We start from the raw sequence: 18,252 nt of genomic DNA, 5'->3' as shown, positions 1-18,252 counted from the left end.
TGTAGTCCAAGACAGATATTTGATCATTCTTAACTTGTATCCCCTCACCTTATTCATTCATTGTTATTAACAACAAATACACAGAATGCCTGTGATGCATCACATACTGTAGTTTCTACTGTTCCCACTGGACCATTGCTACCTCTTCACACTAGACCTATCTTCCAACTAATTGGTCTCTAAGCTTTTATTCATGTTCTGTAGGGCCCAGCATGACTTTGTAACTCAGTCTGTTTATTCAACTGGTATATTTCCATTGCATTTTTGCTATATTAGACACCGTGGATACAGAAACAAAGCAAAGTGACTGCCTTCAGGAAGTTTACTATCCACTGTGAGAGACATATAATGAAGAATAGAGTGTGACCCGGAATGCTATTTCAAATAACTTGACTAGGAAAAGCCACTCTTGGGAGGTGAAATTTATACATAAGAGAAAGAGCCACGTGGATATCTGAGGAAGAACATTCTAGGGTAAGAGAATAGCAAGTATCAAGGCCTTGGGCTAGGAGTGGCATTGGAGGGAAAAGGAGTTGAATGAGTAAGGGACAAAGTAGGTCAAGAGGTAAGGCAGACAGCTCCTCATTCAGGTCATGATGCTCTTTCTAGGCCATTGAATAGACTGGGATATCATCAAAAGTGTGCACCAATGGGGCTTGGGAATTACTAAAAATATTTATTGGGAATAAACCTGATGTAGTTTACAACTATCACTTTGCTGGAGTATGGAGCAGAGACAACAGAGAAACAAGAGACAGTAGTGGCTTCAATCAGCATGTAACCAGCCATGCAGACCATGTGAAGAGGTGAAGGTTCCAGAGCGAATTTTGAAGGGTTTGCTGGTGGGTGTTTATAGAGAAGGAGGGGAGCCACAGATGCTGCCTAGTGCTGTGGGCACAATAGAAATCCCTGGACATGTGCAACTTTGTGTAGGAATCAGAGAGGGGGGAGGTCAGGATGTCTTTCCTTTGGAATCAAAGTCAGAGGTGGACTTTAGACACCAAAACCATGTCAGTCACTATCTTCAAACCCTTAAACAGTTTTCATTGAATTATGATAAAGCTTCAACTTTAAAAAATTGCTTGTAAGAACATTTATAGTCTTGCCTGTGGTTACATCTCTAATCTCATCTCCATTTTTCTCGTTTCCCACCGCCTCTCTCATCTTGTTTCAAACAGCTCCACTGAGTTTCTTTCGGTTCCTTTGATACTCAGGTCTCTCTTTAATTATTCCATATCCTTCCCCAAATCAAACATGTCCTCTTTATCCCCCGTTTGCCTTTTGGCTAGTCAGTTCGTATTCGGGGGCTAAATTGGAATGTCGTTTTCTCCAGAAGCGCTGCCAGGCTTCCCATGCATTCCCCTGACGAGCTTCCATGTTCCCATAGGACCCTGCGAACTCCCATTCAAATACTTACCATGTATTTTTGTAAAATCCTTGCTTGTCACACAGGCTAGACTTTAAGGGCTTGAGCATAGAGGAATCGTCACGGCCAGGGTAGTGACCAGAATGTAGTAACTACTTGATAAAAACATTGTTTTGGAATGAGAGGGACAGATTGGAAGCACATGTTGGGTTAGAAAGGTTAAATGTAGGGGATCAGAGTCAGCAGCTTGAGCCTCAGGGTGCTGTCAAAATTGAAGGAATATGGTGGTTTCAGACCTGGATTTCCAGAACCCGACTCGGTGTTTGGACCTGAGGAATTTGGGGACAGTGCGAGCCCTGGCAGGTGCGGTGGCTGCACAGGCAGCGCTTGGTCGCAGTGTCTCTGAAATGCCCCATAAATTTTGGAGGCCCTGGTTAACCTTTAGCAGTAAAGGCAGGTAAGGCAGTGGAAACCAGTTCTCTAAACACTAAGATGAGACATGTAGAAATTCTTTAAAGGAGACAAGATTTTTTTGGCTTATTGGTTTTTACTTTATTAAGTATTTTTAAGACTAAAAGTCTCTTAATTCAAGGTGTGTCTGTTTGGAAAGATTCAAAGAGGATCACACAATTTACAAATAAGAGAAATGTTCACTTAACTAAATCCGTAGAGCATGTAGTTTTTGGCTGCTTTGCCTCAGCTCTTTTTTTTAACACTAATTTTTAGAGCAATTTTATCTTCACAGCGAAATTGAGAGGAAGGTACAGAGATTCCTCATCTACCTCCAGCCCTCATCCATGCATGGCCACCCCCATTATTAGTGCTCTCACCAGAGTGGTATGATTATTACAGGTGATCAACCTACATTGACATTCATATACCCGAAGTCCATAGCATACCTTTTGGTTTGTTCTTACTGTTGTACATTTCTATGGATTTAAACAAGTGTATAATGACATGTATCTATCATTATAGTATCACACAGAATGTTTTCTCTGCCCTAAAATCATCTGTGCTCTGCCTATCCATGCCCCCTCACCCATCTCCAGGTCCTAGGAACCACTGAACTTTTTACTGTCTTCATAGCTTTGACTTTTCCAGATCGTCATGTAGTTTGAATCATACAGTATTTAGCCTTTTGAGATTGGCTTCTTTCACTTAGTCATATGCATTTGAGTTTCTTTTATGTCTTTTCATGGCTTGATAGCTCATTTCTTTTTAGTGCTGAACGATACTCCATTGTCTGAGTGTACCACCACTGATGCAATCACCTACTGAAAGGCAGCATGATTGCTTCCAACTTTGGGCAATTACGAATAAAGCAGCTATAAATATCCACGTGCTGGTTTTTGTGTGGGCATAAGTTTTCAGCTCATTTGGTTGAATGCTAGAGAGTGCTATTGCTGGGTTGTGTGATGAGAGTATGTTTAGTTTTGTAAGAAATGGCCAAACTGTCTTTCAAAGTGGCTGTACCATTCTGAATTTCCAGCAGCAATGAGTGAGGGTCCCTGTTGCTCTGAATCCTTAATCAGTATTTGCTGCTGTTCCTGTTCTGGATTTTGGCCCTTCTCATGGGTGTGTAGTTGTAGCTCCTTGTTGTTTAAATTTGCATTTTCCTGATGAGATGTGATGTGGAGCATCCTCTCTCATGCTTGTTTGCCCTCTGTATATCTTCTTTGGTGAGGTATCTATTGAGGTCTTTGACCAGTTTTTAATCAGGTTGTTTGTTTTCTTAGTTATTAAGAGTTCTTTGTATATTTTGGATAATGGTCCTTTAACAGATGTGTCTTTTGCAAATATTTTTCTCCCAGTTCGTGTCTTGTTTTCTTATTCTCTTGACACTGATTTTCACAGAGCACAAGTTTTTAATTTTAATGAAGTCCAGCTTTTCAGTTATTTCTTTTACTGAGTATGTGTTTGGTGTTGTATCTAAAAAGTCATCACCATATCCAGGGTCATCTAGGTTTTATCTGTGGCTATCTTTCCAGAGTTTTAGTTTTGCATTTACATTTGGGTCTGTAATCCATTTTTGAGTTAAATTTTGTGAGGGGAGTGAGATCTGTGTCTTGATTTCTTTTTCTTCATTTCTTTCCTTTCCCTCCCTCCCTCCCCCCTCCCTCCCTCCCATCCTCTTGCTCTCTCTCTCTCCCCTGTCTGTCTTTCTCCGTCATGTGGACATCCAGTTCCTTACATCACCACTTATTGAAAAGACTACCTTTGGTTCTTTGATTGCCTTTGACTGTACTGCCTCAATTTCTCCACCCTCAGTTTTCAGTAGAATATTAGGAAGTGGATTTAGTCTTACTTTATTCTATATAGGCATATTTTATATACCACAGCCTTTCATTTCCTAACATCTGCTATTTTCCGATGTTTCTTTGGTGTTACTTGGGATAGCCTTAAGCATTTATAACTGAGAAATTGTCCTCTGTCAAAATTATTGTAGATGTGAACCGTGGTTCTAGCAGAGTCAGAACGCTAGGTATAAATGTGTGGAGTAAAACACAGTGATTTATAGGATGCCATTTGACCAGTGTACCACAAATTAGTTGGAGACTGTTCTCTCTTCCCATACCCCAGCCCCAGCCCCCAGCCCCAGATAGAAAACATTCATGTCAGCTCAGCTACTTTTACAAACAATCAATTGCCCCCTTCACATTTGCCAGACAGGATAGAAAGGTGAGTAGTAATCTATCTCACCCTTTTTTTTTTTTTACCACCAGGGTCATCTTCTATAAACTATTAGGGACATGTGCCACCATGAATGTGCTGTCATCAACAACAATATGATCAAAATAACAGCAGTCATTTCTTATATCCTTTACCTTCTTTAATCGTTATGGCAAGTCTCTGCATTCAAACTATACAGATCAGGCTTTAAGGATTTAGGGAATTTGATGAAGTCATACAGCTGGAAAGTAGCAGAGATGGGATTTAAACGTCTCCCTGCCCAATTCTTCTAGCTCGTGTCCTCTGCTGCTAATGCTGATAATTTGGTGTTCTTGAAGCATATTGGGCTGTCTTGGGATTTCTGGGAAACCCACAAATTGAATAAGATCTTTGAATAATTAGACATTGGCTCTATTTTGGCCATGGGTGTCTTAATCTTCACATGTGTGATAACAGAGGGTAAGAAGTCCATCAAATGGCCCTATTAATATAATAGTGAGTGTCTTAGAACTTCCCTACCTTAATTAGATTTTCAAAAATCTGTGAAACCATCTTTAGTTTTAGAGTCACAGAATCTACTCTTGCATTCCATGGAATGCCCTTCAGCTTATGGTCCCACGAAAGCTCTAAGTCCAATTTCTTTAGGCCCTTAGAAAAGTTAAAGAGAGATCTCCAAATAAAAGCAAGAGGAAGTGAAACTATTGTCTGAGACTGTGAAGGAAAGAACTAAGCCCAGATACTTCCCAGCGGTTCCCAAGTACTGAGGAGCAGATGTCAGACCCATTGGAAGGAATGACTTCATCAGAAATGGAGCAAGACTAACAATGGAGTGAGCTGTTCCCCATGGTATGCTGGATCTGCCTTCTAACAGCTCATGAAAGCTTATTGTTACACAGTCAAGAATTTTGTGAGCGTGGTTGTTTAAAATTGGCCATCATCTGAGTATTTACACCATGAAAATGAACAAACACTATAAATAAGGGACTTTTTCTTTCTTTGAAAAACTGGTTTACCCACACATCGTTGGCTCTTTAGTAAAGATGTGAACACCCTGGCACTGAAACTAGTCACACAGAAACTTGGTGATTTTCTAAAAGTTGAGTTGGAATAACTGGAATGAGGAGAAATTAGAAGGCCTCCAAAGCCTTATCCAAGAGCATTTCACTTGGTTACCTGGATGCACAAGCCACTGAAATGTCTGCTCCTTGAGTTTTTTTACCGATGCCGTATTGTCCAATGCCTACTCCTTATCTGCTCCTCGTTTGAATTTGCATGTGTTTCACCCTTGTGTAAGCCTTTTCACAGATGAGTTTTTGTAGCTCTGTGGTCTGGTGTTCGACCGTTGACCAGCTTTTGGATTCTAAAAGGTTCCCTAGGCTGACTAAGCCTTATCTTCTTTTAAAATTTTTTAATATATTTTATTGATTATGCTATTGCTATTGTCCCATTCCCCCCCTTTATTGCACCCTGTCCTGCAAACCCCTCCCACCCATATTAGTCAGGGCACCATTGATTAATAACATCATGTAACTGTCAGGTGCATGACCTTATAACAGACATTTGTATACTCTATCCTGTGTCCACCACCTGCAAAAAGTACCAAATGAACAAACAAAACCACCAAAAGAAAAAACTTATTTTCTTTATCTCTTTAAGGAAATTTAAAAAGATGGCCAAAGTGCCTCTGTCAAATACTTATTCTGAGTCTTAAATAAAGCTTGTCTGTGTAAACAAACCGGTGCAGTGCTTGGCCAGGGGCAGGATCTGGTAGATGTCAATTATATTTTCACTAAAGGGAGTATCAGTTTTATTTTTTTGCAATTTCTTAGAACTCTTGGACTCCAAATTTTATAAAGAATTTCAAGCATTTATAGACTCTGCTAAGTTGACTGGCTTGTTTCTGAATCTGTCTATAAAACAGATTTCTTATGTATTTAATTCTGCTTTCTTATGAACATTGTATAGTCAGCGATGCAGGCCTGTGAGCCACTGTATTCATAACAATGAACAACAGATGTTTTCAGTGTCCAGGCAGGCTATTGGCAGCATATAAAGTGCTCAGAACTTGGAGAAGTTTAAAAAGAATGACATTGGAGCTGCACCCTCCAGGGTGGAAGAAAATGACAGTGAAAATACAACGAAGGTGTTTATTTGGGGTATAAACTGTTCTTTCATTGAGGAAACACTGTGATATGTTGTTGATGGAGACGAAGGAGAAGTGGGCACACCCGGAGTGGTTTTTAAGCAGAGTAACTCAACCCTGGTATGGAAAAGGCCCTTTCTAGAACTCACAGGACAGTTTCTCTACAACTTCATTCCTAAAGAGAATCCAAGCCTTTATGGTCGAGGATGTGGGAGATCTAAGTGGGATCCATTCTTTCTGTAGGTATTTTCCATTTCGTGTTGTTTCTCCGTAGTCATCTGTGCCTATACCATCACTGAGATGCAGTACATTATTTGTCTTGCATGTACTGTGTAGCTATGTATTTTTCATCAGCTGCCATGATGCTGCACATTTCTGACAGGCCCCGTACCAGTCTGTGGACTATATACACGGTAACACAATCCTGGAAACTCGTCTGTAGCCCCAGCTCTGGTGGACATCTTCTCAACACTGTTGACTGTGTTTGTGTTTCTTTTGCCTCTGGGTGATGCTATTGTACAGATTCTTGTCAAGTGAATAGAGCCCAGTGTAAAGATCGTTTTGGTCAGTCGAGGAAATGATTATTTCATTCCTCTCTTTGGACCGTGTTGACTGGCATCAATATTTTCCACAGTTGTTCCTCTTTAGATACTTGGACATATGAAACAACTATATTAAAAAACAAGTTTGGAAGCCAGACCACTTGAAATACATATAAAATCTAAGGTTCATATTCAGGACTTAGGGTTCTGATTTGAGGGTCCTCTGACCTTATTAGTCTTTTGCAAGAAACACCTCAGGCTCTGAGTGTTTTTTTCCTCCTTTGACCTTTGGGCTACTCACCATAATAGATTATCCAAGTGAAAGTGTGGATTGGATATTTCCCCTCCTTCCCCTTCCCCAACACCATGTTGGTGGATGAAAAGAAGGGAAAAAAGGGTAGGACACAAATATTTAATGGCAAAGTCAGATCCCCCAGAAGCAGACTTGGAAGAAAGAAACCTAATTGCTCCACTTTTAACACATGTGTTTTCCATAGACGGCTGGTTTTCCTCCATTTTCATAATTACAATTTCAGGCAGCATCCCTCCACTCCGGGACGGTTGTCCCATTTGGGGGTCACCCACTTCCTGTGCATTTCCTTCCTCTGGCCCACCTCTTGTGGCCACATTAACATTCCTGCACATCAGAAACGATACCACAGGTGGCCAGAGCAGGTTTGGAAAAAGAAAAAAAGGAATATGGGAACCTGTCAAGATTGCTTTGTGTTAAAGCATTTGGTGGGGAGAGGCCCAAATTCAATCTCAGCCAGAGTGAGACTTCTGAAAAACACAGGCATTTTGGAAATGTGTACTGGCTCTTTCATGATCATCTCGGTTAACCCAGTATTAGCTGGGTAGAGATTGCTGATGAGGTCAGAGCACCAAGCACAGGGGCAGTTGTGAACTTGGAAAAAAAGTTGGAGATATGCCCGCATTTCTGGCATGCAGTCCATCAGCCAATATTTACTGAAATCCTAGCTAGACTTGGTCTAATGCATAGTCTGCTGAGGGCTTACAAATCAAGACAGAATTCATATGCAAAAAGTTTGGTAGAATTCCGTGAGTAGGGGCTGTATGTGTAGAACAGAGGGTGTATGTGTAGGTGTGTGTCTAGCCCTAAGTTCAGGAACAGAATGAAACATGGATGGGCTGAAGAACATGAGACAGCTTTATGGGAGCGGGTAGGTCCTGAGCTACCAAAACCTGGGGGATGATGGGCAGAGTGGAATTTGGGTCAGTGTAGTCATAGTATGTGTGTGTATGTCTGCAGGGCCCCAAGTGTGAGACAAAAGTCAAGAAGGTGAGAAAAAGAGACAAACATTCATCAAATATATAAGCCCCTATTTTTTAGATACTATCCGTGGTGAAAAATGGGTTCACATTCTGTTCAAATGAATCCTAGTCAGGTGTTTATAATATTCAACAGAGTGCAATTACAACACATGATGAGCTAAGGTTCTATGTTTCTACGGCCCACCCCTCCCCCTCACGTGTTTTCCTCTATGTGTCACCATTCCAAACTACAAACTACTCTTCTCTCCCTTCTCAAAGTAGTGCCACATGAGTATCTTCCTACTACAAACTATGGTACAATAGCCATTGTTAATTTATTGACAGGAGATTGAAAAGTCTTTTTGTTGTGGTTGTTCATGGGTTTCTCACAGCAGCACATCTCTGGCTGACACTGCAAACACTTCCCAAGTGGGTCCTCGTTTGTAGCTGGGTTGGCTTGTAGGCGTCTGGAATGATAGTGTATGCACTTCGGTCACCTCGTGTGGTTTGTAAATGAAAAGCCGTGATGACTTTTTGTGTGCCATTAATACCTGCTAACAATAAAATGTGCATCCATTATTCTGCTGTCAAAATATACTTTATTGTATTATGTTTTTCCAAAGGATCAATGGTATTAGAACAAGACAGAGATGGCAGAAGAGATTTCTGTTGCTTTTCTCTCATCTGTTCTTCCTGCCTTGTCCTGTTACTGAGAGACCCATGCTTCTACTCTGACAGTCCACCAAATTGCTGTTAGTTTTAAATGCATTATCTTAACAAGTAGGCAATTCTCCCTCCTCCTTACTATTTGGTAATCTGCAATGTCCAACACCCCCTCTTCCCCCTTCAGCACTGCAGTGACAACACGCATCCCTGCCAGTCAGACATGAACATTGAAGGAGCCTGGAAGAGAGGCTACACGGGGAAGAACATCGTGGTCACCATCCTGGATGACGGCATCGAGAGAACCCATCCGGATCTGATGCAGAACTATGTGAGTATTTGCTGTGGTCGGAATGCCTTGCCTCCTTGGAAGCACGTGACCCTGTGGTAGAATAATCAGAAACCGGAAAAACTACTGACAAATGCAGCAAACAGTTCCAGTAGTCTCTGTGTGTTGCTCCAGTCTTGTAAGAGATGCACTTAGAATCCAGGAAGGATGAGATAAATGCTTCAGCTTTGGAGTGCCTTTGATGTCCTCACAACAGACAGCAGGTGATAAGGAAGCAGAAACCCCAGCACTCACACCACCTGCTACCAGCACCAACAGCTTCTCTCACCAGCTCATCCACACAGCTGCGCAGTGCTGTTTCTTTTAGGGAGAAAAGTGTACTTGGAACTTTCTCAAGTTATTCTGTGTTGGTCTGTTTCTCTCCTTTTTTAAAGGACAGTAATGATCCTTAGGAATCTGTGAAATTTTTTTTTAAGAAGGCATTACAATTCTAGGACTCAGAGAGAACATAAGATGAGCCCAAAGTCACAGAACAACCGAAAATGCTGAAACTCAGTACTTCCATTGAAAACTGAGGTCTTAATATCCAGTGGCCATGTCAGCGGGTGAGGGGATAACCTGTTCCCAGACACTGTGATCCTTTGCTCCAGGGGCCTCTGGGTTCCCTCTACCACAGTGCCATTCACTGTCTGGGAATATGCCAATAGTCCCCCTCTGTCTTCTGCTCTCTAGAACAATCCCTCCCCAGGCTTCTCCTCCCTAAGTTGCATAAAAAGTGCTATGACTATTTCCTAATGTGCCATTCTCTGCCTGCTCCAAATTCGTGCTTTCTGACACCTTGGTGTTCTCCCTAAAGTATTTCTATTGTTACTAATGAGCCTGCAGTGACTCCCTATTGTCTGCAAATAAGCACTCCCCGATTTCTGTCGGAGCCTAACGGACTTCTGGTGGATCCCACTCACACCCATGTCTCCTGACTTCTCCTCTGCCTTCTTTCCTGTTGCCTGTTTTTTCCTCCCAGAAGCACTAATGCCACTACAAACCCACCTTACCTCCAGGCACTTTCATGCTTCTAACCACTTGGGTAGAAATGGCCATCTCTTTTCTCCAGTGTTTCTCATTTGTTCAGTCTCATTCAGCGGCACTTCATTTCTTGTAAATTAATTTTCCCTTTGTCATTCAAACCTGAAAACACTCCATTTTATCTTTGCAAATACAGTGCTTTCCAATCACTTCTTGGCACATCAGAAACTGCTGCTGTCTCCCACAGTCACCCCTGTGTCCAACCGAGAGGACTTTCCTTCACACAGCACACCCAGCATCACCAACGCTTCCTCATTTCAAAACTTCAGAAAAACTTTACAAGTGAATTTTTACTTCAGATGATCCATCCTCCCCCCCCAAAATTTAATGGTTTTCCCTAAGGTTTAAAAAGAAGAGAGAGAAGGAACTGGAAGTTAATTTAGTTGTCACTTGAACAAAACATCAGAGTGGTCACTCTTGCCCTGTGTCTAAGCATACTCGGATAAACTTGTATCTCTTCACAGCGTGGAATTTTAGGGTTAAAAAGGAACTTGAGTTCAACCGTCTCATTGGATAGGGTAGGAAATGAGGCCTAAAGACTAAAAGGAGTTATCCCAGGCCATATACAGGACAGAAGTGGGGCTGCCTATCTCCTAGCAAAGAAGTCCTTGTCATACACAGTGCTGTCCATGTGGCGCATTCCTGCTCCCCCAATGCACCCAGAGATAATTTGATAAAATACAAGTAGCTTTAACCTAATTGTGATTGCATTCTTTACTTTTTTCATTTTCTTCCCTCCTCAAAAGAACATTCCAGAATTTATCTGCGTAATTAGCAGTACTGGTACCCTCTCAGTTCTCCTAATGTCAGGGCCATGAAGAAGAAAGAAAAGCACAGTGGAAGAGGTGTCAGACGGCCTGGGTTCCAGCCTTGGTCCCACGTGTGGTTTATTTCATGCCTCTGGCCAAGTTGCTTAACCTGTCTAGGCCTCCGTTTCCGTATCAGTAAAATTAGGTGCACCTGCTACACTCCCTGTGCACTCATGACCACGTAGGAGGGCCGCAGGGCCCCCTCTGTATGGGAAGCAGGGACTTGCTACCTTTATATATTGCATATAAAGGAATTGCATATTTTCCTTTATCCCTCCAAACATTTCAGACTCTATGTACCATCAATTTTTTCCAGAAACAGAGCCTTTGATAAAGATAGAAAACAAAGATAAACTTTACTTTCACTAAACCTAAAATCAGGAATTACCATAAAGTATCAGAAGATTCGAAACACCCTAAATTACTTCCATGTATGGTGATATAAATTTGCTTTCAGATATTTTTCCCTCCTTCTGAACCCTGGCAGAGAATAAAACTTTGTTCCTTGTTCTGATTGGTGCACCAGGCCATTGATATTAGCCACAAGGCTGAATTGTAGATTCTTTCATAGTAGATAAAACATTTGAAACCAGCCAGATGTCGCCTAATAGAGATGCTAAGATACCTGATATAATACATTTCTAATACTGACTTTTAATTGCCCTGATTATTCATGAATGGTTTTTATCTTAAAAAGTGTTTTAATTATAAAGTATTTGACATTAAAGAAATAAAGATAGAAAGTCCATGGAGAAAAGATGGCAATTGGGGATATATTTGAAGCAATTGCGTGAGAGGCCAGTTCGAGGTCTAAGAGAAAAGGCGCTGGTGAGAATGGACTGGGCACTTCTTCGGTCTGTGGAGGGTACTCCTCCGCCTTTCGGGGGAGAGGGGAGAAAATGCGACACTGATTCTTACTGAACAAGGTATCCTGACACCACTGAACCAGGAATGTATTATTTAATCTAATTACTCTTTTGCAGAAATGTGTTTAAGAATGCATGAGCTTTCAGGTTAATGGCTAATTAATGTCTCTTTCTCTCGCTCTCCTCTGTGACCGTAGGATGCTCTGGCCAGTTGTGACGTGAATGGGAATGACTTGGACCCCATGCCTCGTTACGATGCAAGCAACGAGAACAAGTAAGGCCCAAGGGAGGGGTGGCTGGCGTGTGGCTGGCAAGGAGCCTTGCTTTCTGCTTTTGCTGAGGAAAATCCTTTTTTCCTTGGAAATACTTGGTAACAAATGGTCTCTAAATTGCTCCAAGATAAGCATCTTTCCACCGAAGCTTCTGGGTAATAAAAAGAGTGTTCCACACAATAAGAGTCGTTGCAGAGAGAAGGAGAGAACACTCCAGAGAATGGCTCAACATTTCCCAATGTTGAGAGCAGAGCTGGGGAACATTGCCTTTCGAGTGGCTATAGACCTGTGACCCATTTATTTAAGTAGGGGGCGCTTAAAGGGAGAGGCAGACAAAGTATCCCCCCCGAAAGAGTTCTTTGTTGCATTCAACAGATTTGATTGAATGCTGTATTTGAGGTCTCTTTCCTCTCCTCTTCCCTGTAGCGATGGTGTGTCCCACTAATATACCTGAAATACTTACAAAGCTTGCTGCGTGTGGGACGAATTTCTTATCTCCACAGTCAAGAGCCATAGAAACCCATTTAGCCACATTTACGCTTTCCAGTTAGTACAGTAGCTTTTGTGGAAGCAATTGAAAATGCACATCTATCCGATAAGGTATAATATCTTAACATTTCCCAAGAAGTAAATGAAAATGGTATTTCTTGCTTACAATGATATGTTTTTTAAAGGTTATGGATAGTTCTAATCTCTAGATCCCATTAACTTTTTTCCTTTTATTGTGAAGCTCCTTCAGCCATAATGCAGTGGCTTAGATCTTATCAGTTGAATTTTTATTTGCATGTTTTAGTTCGGGATTACAGAGTCTTAAAGAGTGGAGTTGTGCCCATTTGCTATGTCCTGTTTCCAGCCTGTATTTCTTCCATAGGGAAAAATTTCTCAGCTAGTACTATTTAATTGAGTCAATAAGCTTAGATAAAATTATATGACCTACATAATTGTGACTGCACATGGGATTTTTTCCCCTTTTTCTTTCTTTTTACCGTCTACCAGGGAGTCTCAAAAAATTTCTGTGGAAAATATGCTGGTTGTTAATATTAACTAAGTAAATATATTAGAGCATATTTAGTGGTGAAAGCATTAATCTGCAAATTGATGTATTGATAGAATTTTCTAGAACTTTCTAAAGAGAAAGGGAAGTAAATTAAACTGGATACTTTGCTTTAGGGCCTGGTCGTTGCTGTCTAGATTACACTGTTTAAAGTTGTGGCAAATTTCCCACAAAGGATTATAAATTTGAGACACTGAGTTCTAATGCATTTAACCTAACTTTGCAAGTTAGCATGAAACACTGAAGAAGAAACTTGACGCTTCAGTAAAGTCATTGCTAATAAATGTCAGTATGCGGTCTATCCTGCTATAACATGACATATGCATTCTAAAAAATACTTGCACTCTGCAAAGTCTAAAACCACGGAGGAAGAAGCAAATGGAGTTGGAGCTCAGTACTGAGAAACTTCATCAGGGACACACACACGATATGGCTGAAAACAACCCCAATTTTATCCGTGTAAAGTGACTAAGAAACATATAAAACTATACTCTCTGCAACCCTCCACCTGCAGAAAGACCTGAAGTTTGTTTGTGCAAGAGTGTGCCCGTTAGCTCAACTCCTCCTCCTCACATGCCTGTGCTTCTGTGTGCAAAAGTTAAAGAATGATAGGAAAAAATGCCTAAAGATTTAAATTTTGATGAAGAACAGAGAATAGAGAGGAAGGTTACAAAGGAGACTGGGAGGAAAGGGGGGCAGGTAAGCAGAGGGAAGGACCCCACCAGGATGGCCTTCGGAAGCCTGGTAGCACTCAAGCTACTGCAAAATGGGAGGAGGATCTGAGAAGATCCTGGGAAGTAGTGGCCCATCCTGGGAGGTACGGATGGCTGGGCTCCTGTTTGCTGTGGAGTGCGGTGTGTCTGTGTAGTGTTCTTATGGGGCTTAGTACAGCAGGGGGTGTTTTCTACGTTTGCCTAGAGTTTGGGGGACAAAATTGTGTGTAAACCAATGAAAATTTCACATTATGTTCAAATTATTCTCTGATATACCAGCCATTGTTGATTGATTGCTTAGATGTATCAATCAAAAAATGTGCTTTTAAGGCAAGCAATGTCGCAGAATTGACTACTATCTCCATTAGCTAAATTTTTTTAGTCCTCACTTTGAGTACATGCTTATTGATTTTAGAAGTGAAGGGAAGGGGAGAGAAGGGGAGAGAAACTTCCATCCATTGGCCTCCTGTGTACACCCGAACCAGGGACCAAACCCACAACCCAGCCATGCGCCATAACCAGGAAACAACCCACAACCTTTCAGCTTACAGAAGACACTCCACCCAACTGAGCCACACAGGCCAGGGCCATTAGCTAAATTTACCCTGTCAACATTTATATAAAGAAAAGAGAAACAGAAAACCTATCCAAAGGTCTAGATCATGTTTACACCCAAAGTATCCTTGTACAGGATGTCGAGGAACAGGAGGTCCACAGGTAGAAAATGAAAATGTGGTGTGCTGTCCAGTCGGTTCTCTGAGCCTCCATGTGCTGCGTGTTCACACTGAAGCCCTCAGCGGTGATGCTGACTGTGCTCCCAGGGGGGGTCTCACCTGTGATTGACTTTGCCAACCACAAAGTCTACATGTAAAGACAATTCTTTGAATACTGGCTTTGATGGCTTTTACAGTCTGCCTTTGAAAAACTGTATCCTTTGTGAGGGTTCCTTGTACACTTGGCCACTCCCCAAGACCTCCCAGCAGGAGTACCCCAGTGGTCTGCTCACCCCGGGTATTCTGGTGTATCCCGTTTCAACCCATTCCAAACACTGTCCGTGGTACATTGAGTATGGTGTGAGTCTGATTATTGGGGAGACACAGGAATTGTCCCAGAGAAGAGCAGTCTTGGGAGTGGAATATGGCATTTTCAGAGGCGCTACCCCAGCACTGTGTAACTCTGTTTTGTGACAGTGAGCAGTCACCTGGGGCATCAGATGTCCCTTTGCCTCTTCTCAATGCTGCTGCCTGATTTTTGTTTTATTGGCGGACCATAAGCATGTATTCAGACATTTAGGGTTAAAATACCCTCCCTCTATTACATCACAACTATAGGTAGGGTTGGTGGACCTGTGTTTAAGCATGGCTCCATAGACAGATAATTCTATCTGAAGAGAGATCACTTGGCATCAGGGAATAAGACTGGGTTTGTAGTTTACAAGAGTCGACTTACCATGATTCTCCTTCGTTAGCTTTATAGTCTTTGGACCTAACTGCTCTGAGCTTTAGTACTCTTTAAATCTCTAACATGTGCATAATAATACTTCTAAGGGGTAGCAATAAAGTAGGTAAAACACCAAGCATACTGCTGACTGTATAATAGGTGCTAGAGAATTATAGCTGTTATTACAATTGTGTTTTATTCCTCTATCCAGTTCTTGATAAATAAGGAGTTAAATTTATAATTACATCAAAATACATATGTATGTGAAGATTTAATATTTAATGTTTAACTTGGAGGTCTTTTTTTTTTACTGTGGTTAAAGCTTCTGTTAGGTCTTTGTTTCTTTACAGGCTGTGAGCTATGATTCGTTGTCTACAGTAAATCTGCTTTTCATTAATTCCATTTTCCCACCTCCCTCAGAGGAGCATGAGGCCTTGAATTTGATGTAAAGTGGTAACGGGGAAGACTTTCTAATCATCATCAGAATAAGGAAGTTGAGGTATTGGCTATGCAAGTGCCTCCTCATTGTGCTAGCTGAGCAGTAGGCATCAGAGTATATTTGAAATTATTTCATACGTGGCGGCATTTGTTCATCCAACGGGTCTTCATTGATACCCCACTTTGTGAGTGATGATGCTGTGCTAAATGCTGGGGGGTGCAGTGGTGGAATAAGAGGCTACTAACTGATGGTCGATTGGGTCTACAGCCACACCACCCTGAACATGCCCAATCTCATCTGGTCTCGGAAGCTAATCATGGCCAGGCCTGGTTAGTACTTGGATGGGAGACTAATGGGTTGAATGAGAGATGGCTTAGTAAGAAGCTGTAAGAAACGCCGGAAGTGGTTCCAGTACTAAGACGGAATGTACCGTCATAACTTTATGCAAATCACTTCTCTTAGACTTACATTATTACATTTCTAGTGCCAAAGCTTTGGGGTGAAGGTAAACCACCTCTGAGGTGCAAGCGTTATCAAAATCNAGTACTTGGATGGGAGACTAATGGGTTGAATGAGAGATGGCTTAGTAAGAAGCTGTAAGAAACGCCGGAAGTGGTTCCAGTACTAAGACGGAATGTACCGTCATAACTTTATGCAAATCACTTCTCTTAGACTTACATTATTACATTTCTAGTGCCAAAGCTTCTAGTGCTTCACCTTTGGGGTGAAGGTAAACCACCTCTGAGGTGCAAGCGTTATCAAAATCCCTTTCTTGTCACTTTCCCAAGTCCCCAAATGGTCATGTGTCAGACCTAAATAACTGATACTAAAAACACAGCATTATTAGGGGAGACCATACAACTAGTCCTTCAATTCCACTTTGCCACCATTCATATCTGCTTTCTGAATGAAGCAGACTGCGTTGTTCCAGGCTTCGGATAGAAAATGCCTCTCTCTAAATGGAACAGCCTCCTGGCATTTCATGCCACTACTCCCATTTCTGAGAGATGAATTATTGATGCCTGAATTAGATTGTCCCTTCCCTAGGTTGCTTCTTGTTAAATGCTCCCTCTGCTTAAAAGTCACAGCAACGCATTTAGTAGGAGATGAGACCACAGCATCGTATTTTGAGTGTGTCATGTATGGGCCCAGAATCTAATTCCTTTTCAAAATAAACCAACCCATAGGTTAAAGACTCATTTTCCAAAAGGAATGGATTTTTCATTTTGTTTCTTATCTCTGTTTATAGGAAGGCTTAGCCAGGGTGGTTCTTTAGTCTGCTTTCACACAGAATCTCTGGTCTTAAGAATGTTGCCATGTTGCAGAAAATGAAGTGTATGTGTCCTGTCTTTCTCATTCCTGTAGGTGAGGGCTATTGTTGGGAGTGGGTGTTCCGAGACAGGTGTTTTCCAATCATACGGAAATATTTGAATTCAATCTGAGAGAAAAATACAACACTTTAGATCTAAGACTTTTATCTCTATGACATCAATACTTATTAATATAAAAGCATTATTTCTCCATACATAGGATTTGGCCAACTATGTTAAGATAAAATTACTTTATAGCTAAGTAGATCAGACAAAACCTACTATTATAAGAAAGAAAGTAATAGGACCATTATGAGAAGCTGATTTGTTTTGTAAATATTTTCAAAATAACATCTACAGTATACTTACATAGTAGTTACCGCATCAGCGATTATCAAATGTATTTATGTAACGTCTCTACAAGTGCACAGACTAGGTGCTGAATGTATGTCTACAAAACAGACAGCTGTGAAAAATATCTGACACGTCATATACAGCCATGGATTCTATGTCCATGAAAGAAGCTGCAGTGACTGTTTTAGCAAATTCATTTCTTTTACTAGGTTCATGATAGAATCAATACATGGAGATAAGTTAACAATTTTGAGCATCTTTTAGGCTCTGGGAATGCTCTCTGGGTGCTGGGGGCCTCACAAAAAGTTGTAGTGCAATAGGAAAAGTCCTTTCAGACCGGAAGCCCACCACCCCTCTCCCTGCCCCTCCACACCCCCCTGCCCCGTCTCCGCCTCCTGACAGTCCTCCTCCGCAATAGCTCTCCTGGGACACAGCCCCCCATCCATCGCTCCACACTAGCCTCCTGTTAGTCTCCCCCTTCTCTCACCTGCGTCCTTGTAAAAATCTCCTAAAAGGCTTCCATGTCTCCAGTCTCACCCCATCCTGCTGAGTGATATTTCTGAAGCAAAATAAGAACATTAAAATCCTTTAATGTTTTGGTAATATTGTTAAAAATACAAGCCCCTTCAGGACCCCATGCCTCCCTCATTATAAGGTCTGGTCTGCTCGGTGTCATCCACTCCTCCTCCTGTTTTGTTTATGGGNTAAAAGGCTTCCATGTCTCCAGTCTCACCCCATCCTGCTGAGTGATATTTCTGAAGCAAAATAAGAACATTAAAATCCTTTAATGTTTTGGTAATATTGTTAAAAATACAAGCCCCTTCAGGACCCCATGCCTCCCTCATTATAAGGTCTGGTCTGCTCGGTGTCATCCACTCCTCCTGTTTTGTTTATGGGTCTGTCAGGACTTGAGCTGCTCCCTGAATGCGCCACGACTCTTCAGCCTTCCACCAGCCCCCACCTGCAT

The 18,252-nt window shown here is 41.6% G+C and overlaps 1 protein-coding gene across 4 annotated transcripts in view; it reads left to right on the top strand.

The window, feature by feature from the left end:
• PCSK5 (proprotein convertase subtilisin/kexin type 5) overlaps positions 1-18,252 on the top strand; it is a 424,235-nt gene that overhangs the window by 109,207 nt on the left and 296,776 nt on the right. For all 4 annotated transcript variants that reach the window (XM_037030322.1, XM_037030321.1, XM_037030323.1 and 1 more), the window contains 2 exons: positions 8,844-8,987; positions 11,901-11,977. In XM_037030322.1, coding sequence (XP_036886217.1) covers positions 8,844-8,987; positions 11,901-11,977 — 221 coding nt within the window. The remainder of the gene's footprint in view (positions 1-8,843; positions 8,988-11,900; positions 11,978-18,252) is intronic.

Source organism: Sturnira hondurensis, unplaced genomic scaffold (genome assembly GCF_014824575.4).
Source record: "Sturnira hondurensis isolate 20B ecotype Veracruz unplaced genomic scaffold, ASM1482457v3 Scaffold0020642, whole genome shotgun sequence".
Lineage (NCBI taxonomy): Eukaryota > Metazoa > Chordata > Mammalia > Chiroptera > Phyllostomidae > Sturnira > Sturnira hondurensis.
The sequence above is the reverse complement of the archived record's forward strand: the minus strand, read 5'-3'. Positions and strand labels throughout refer to the sequence as shown.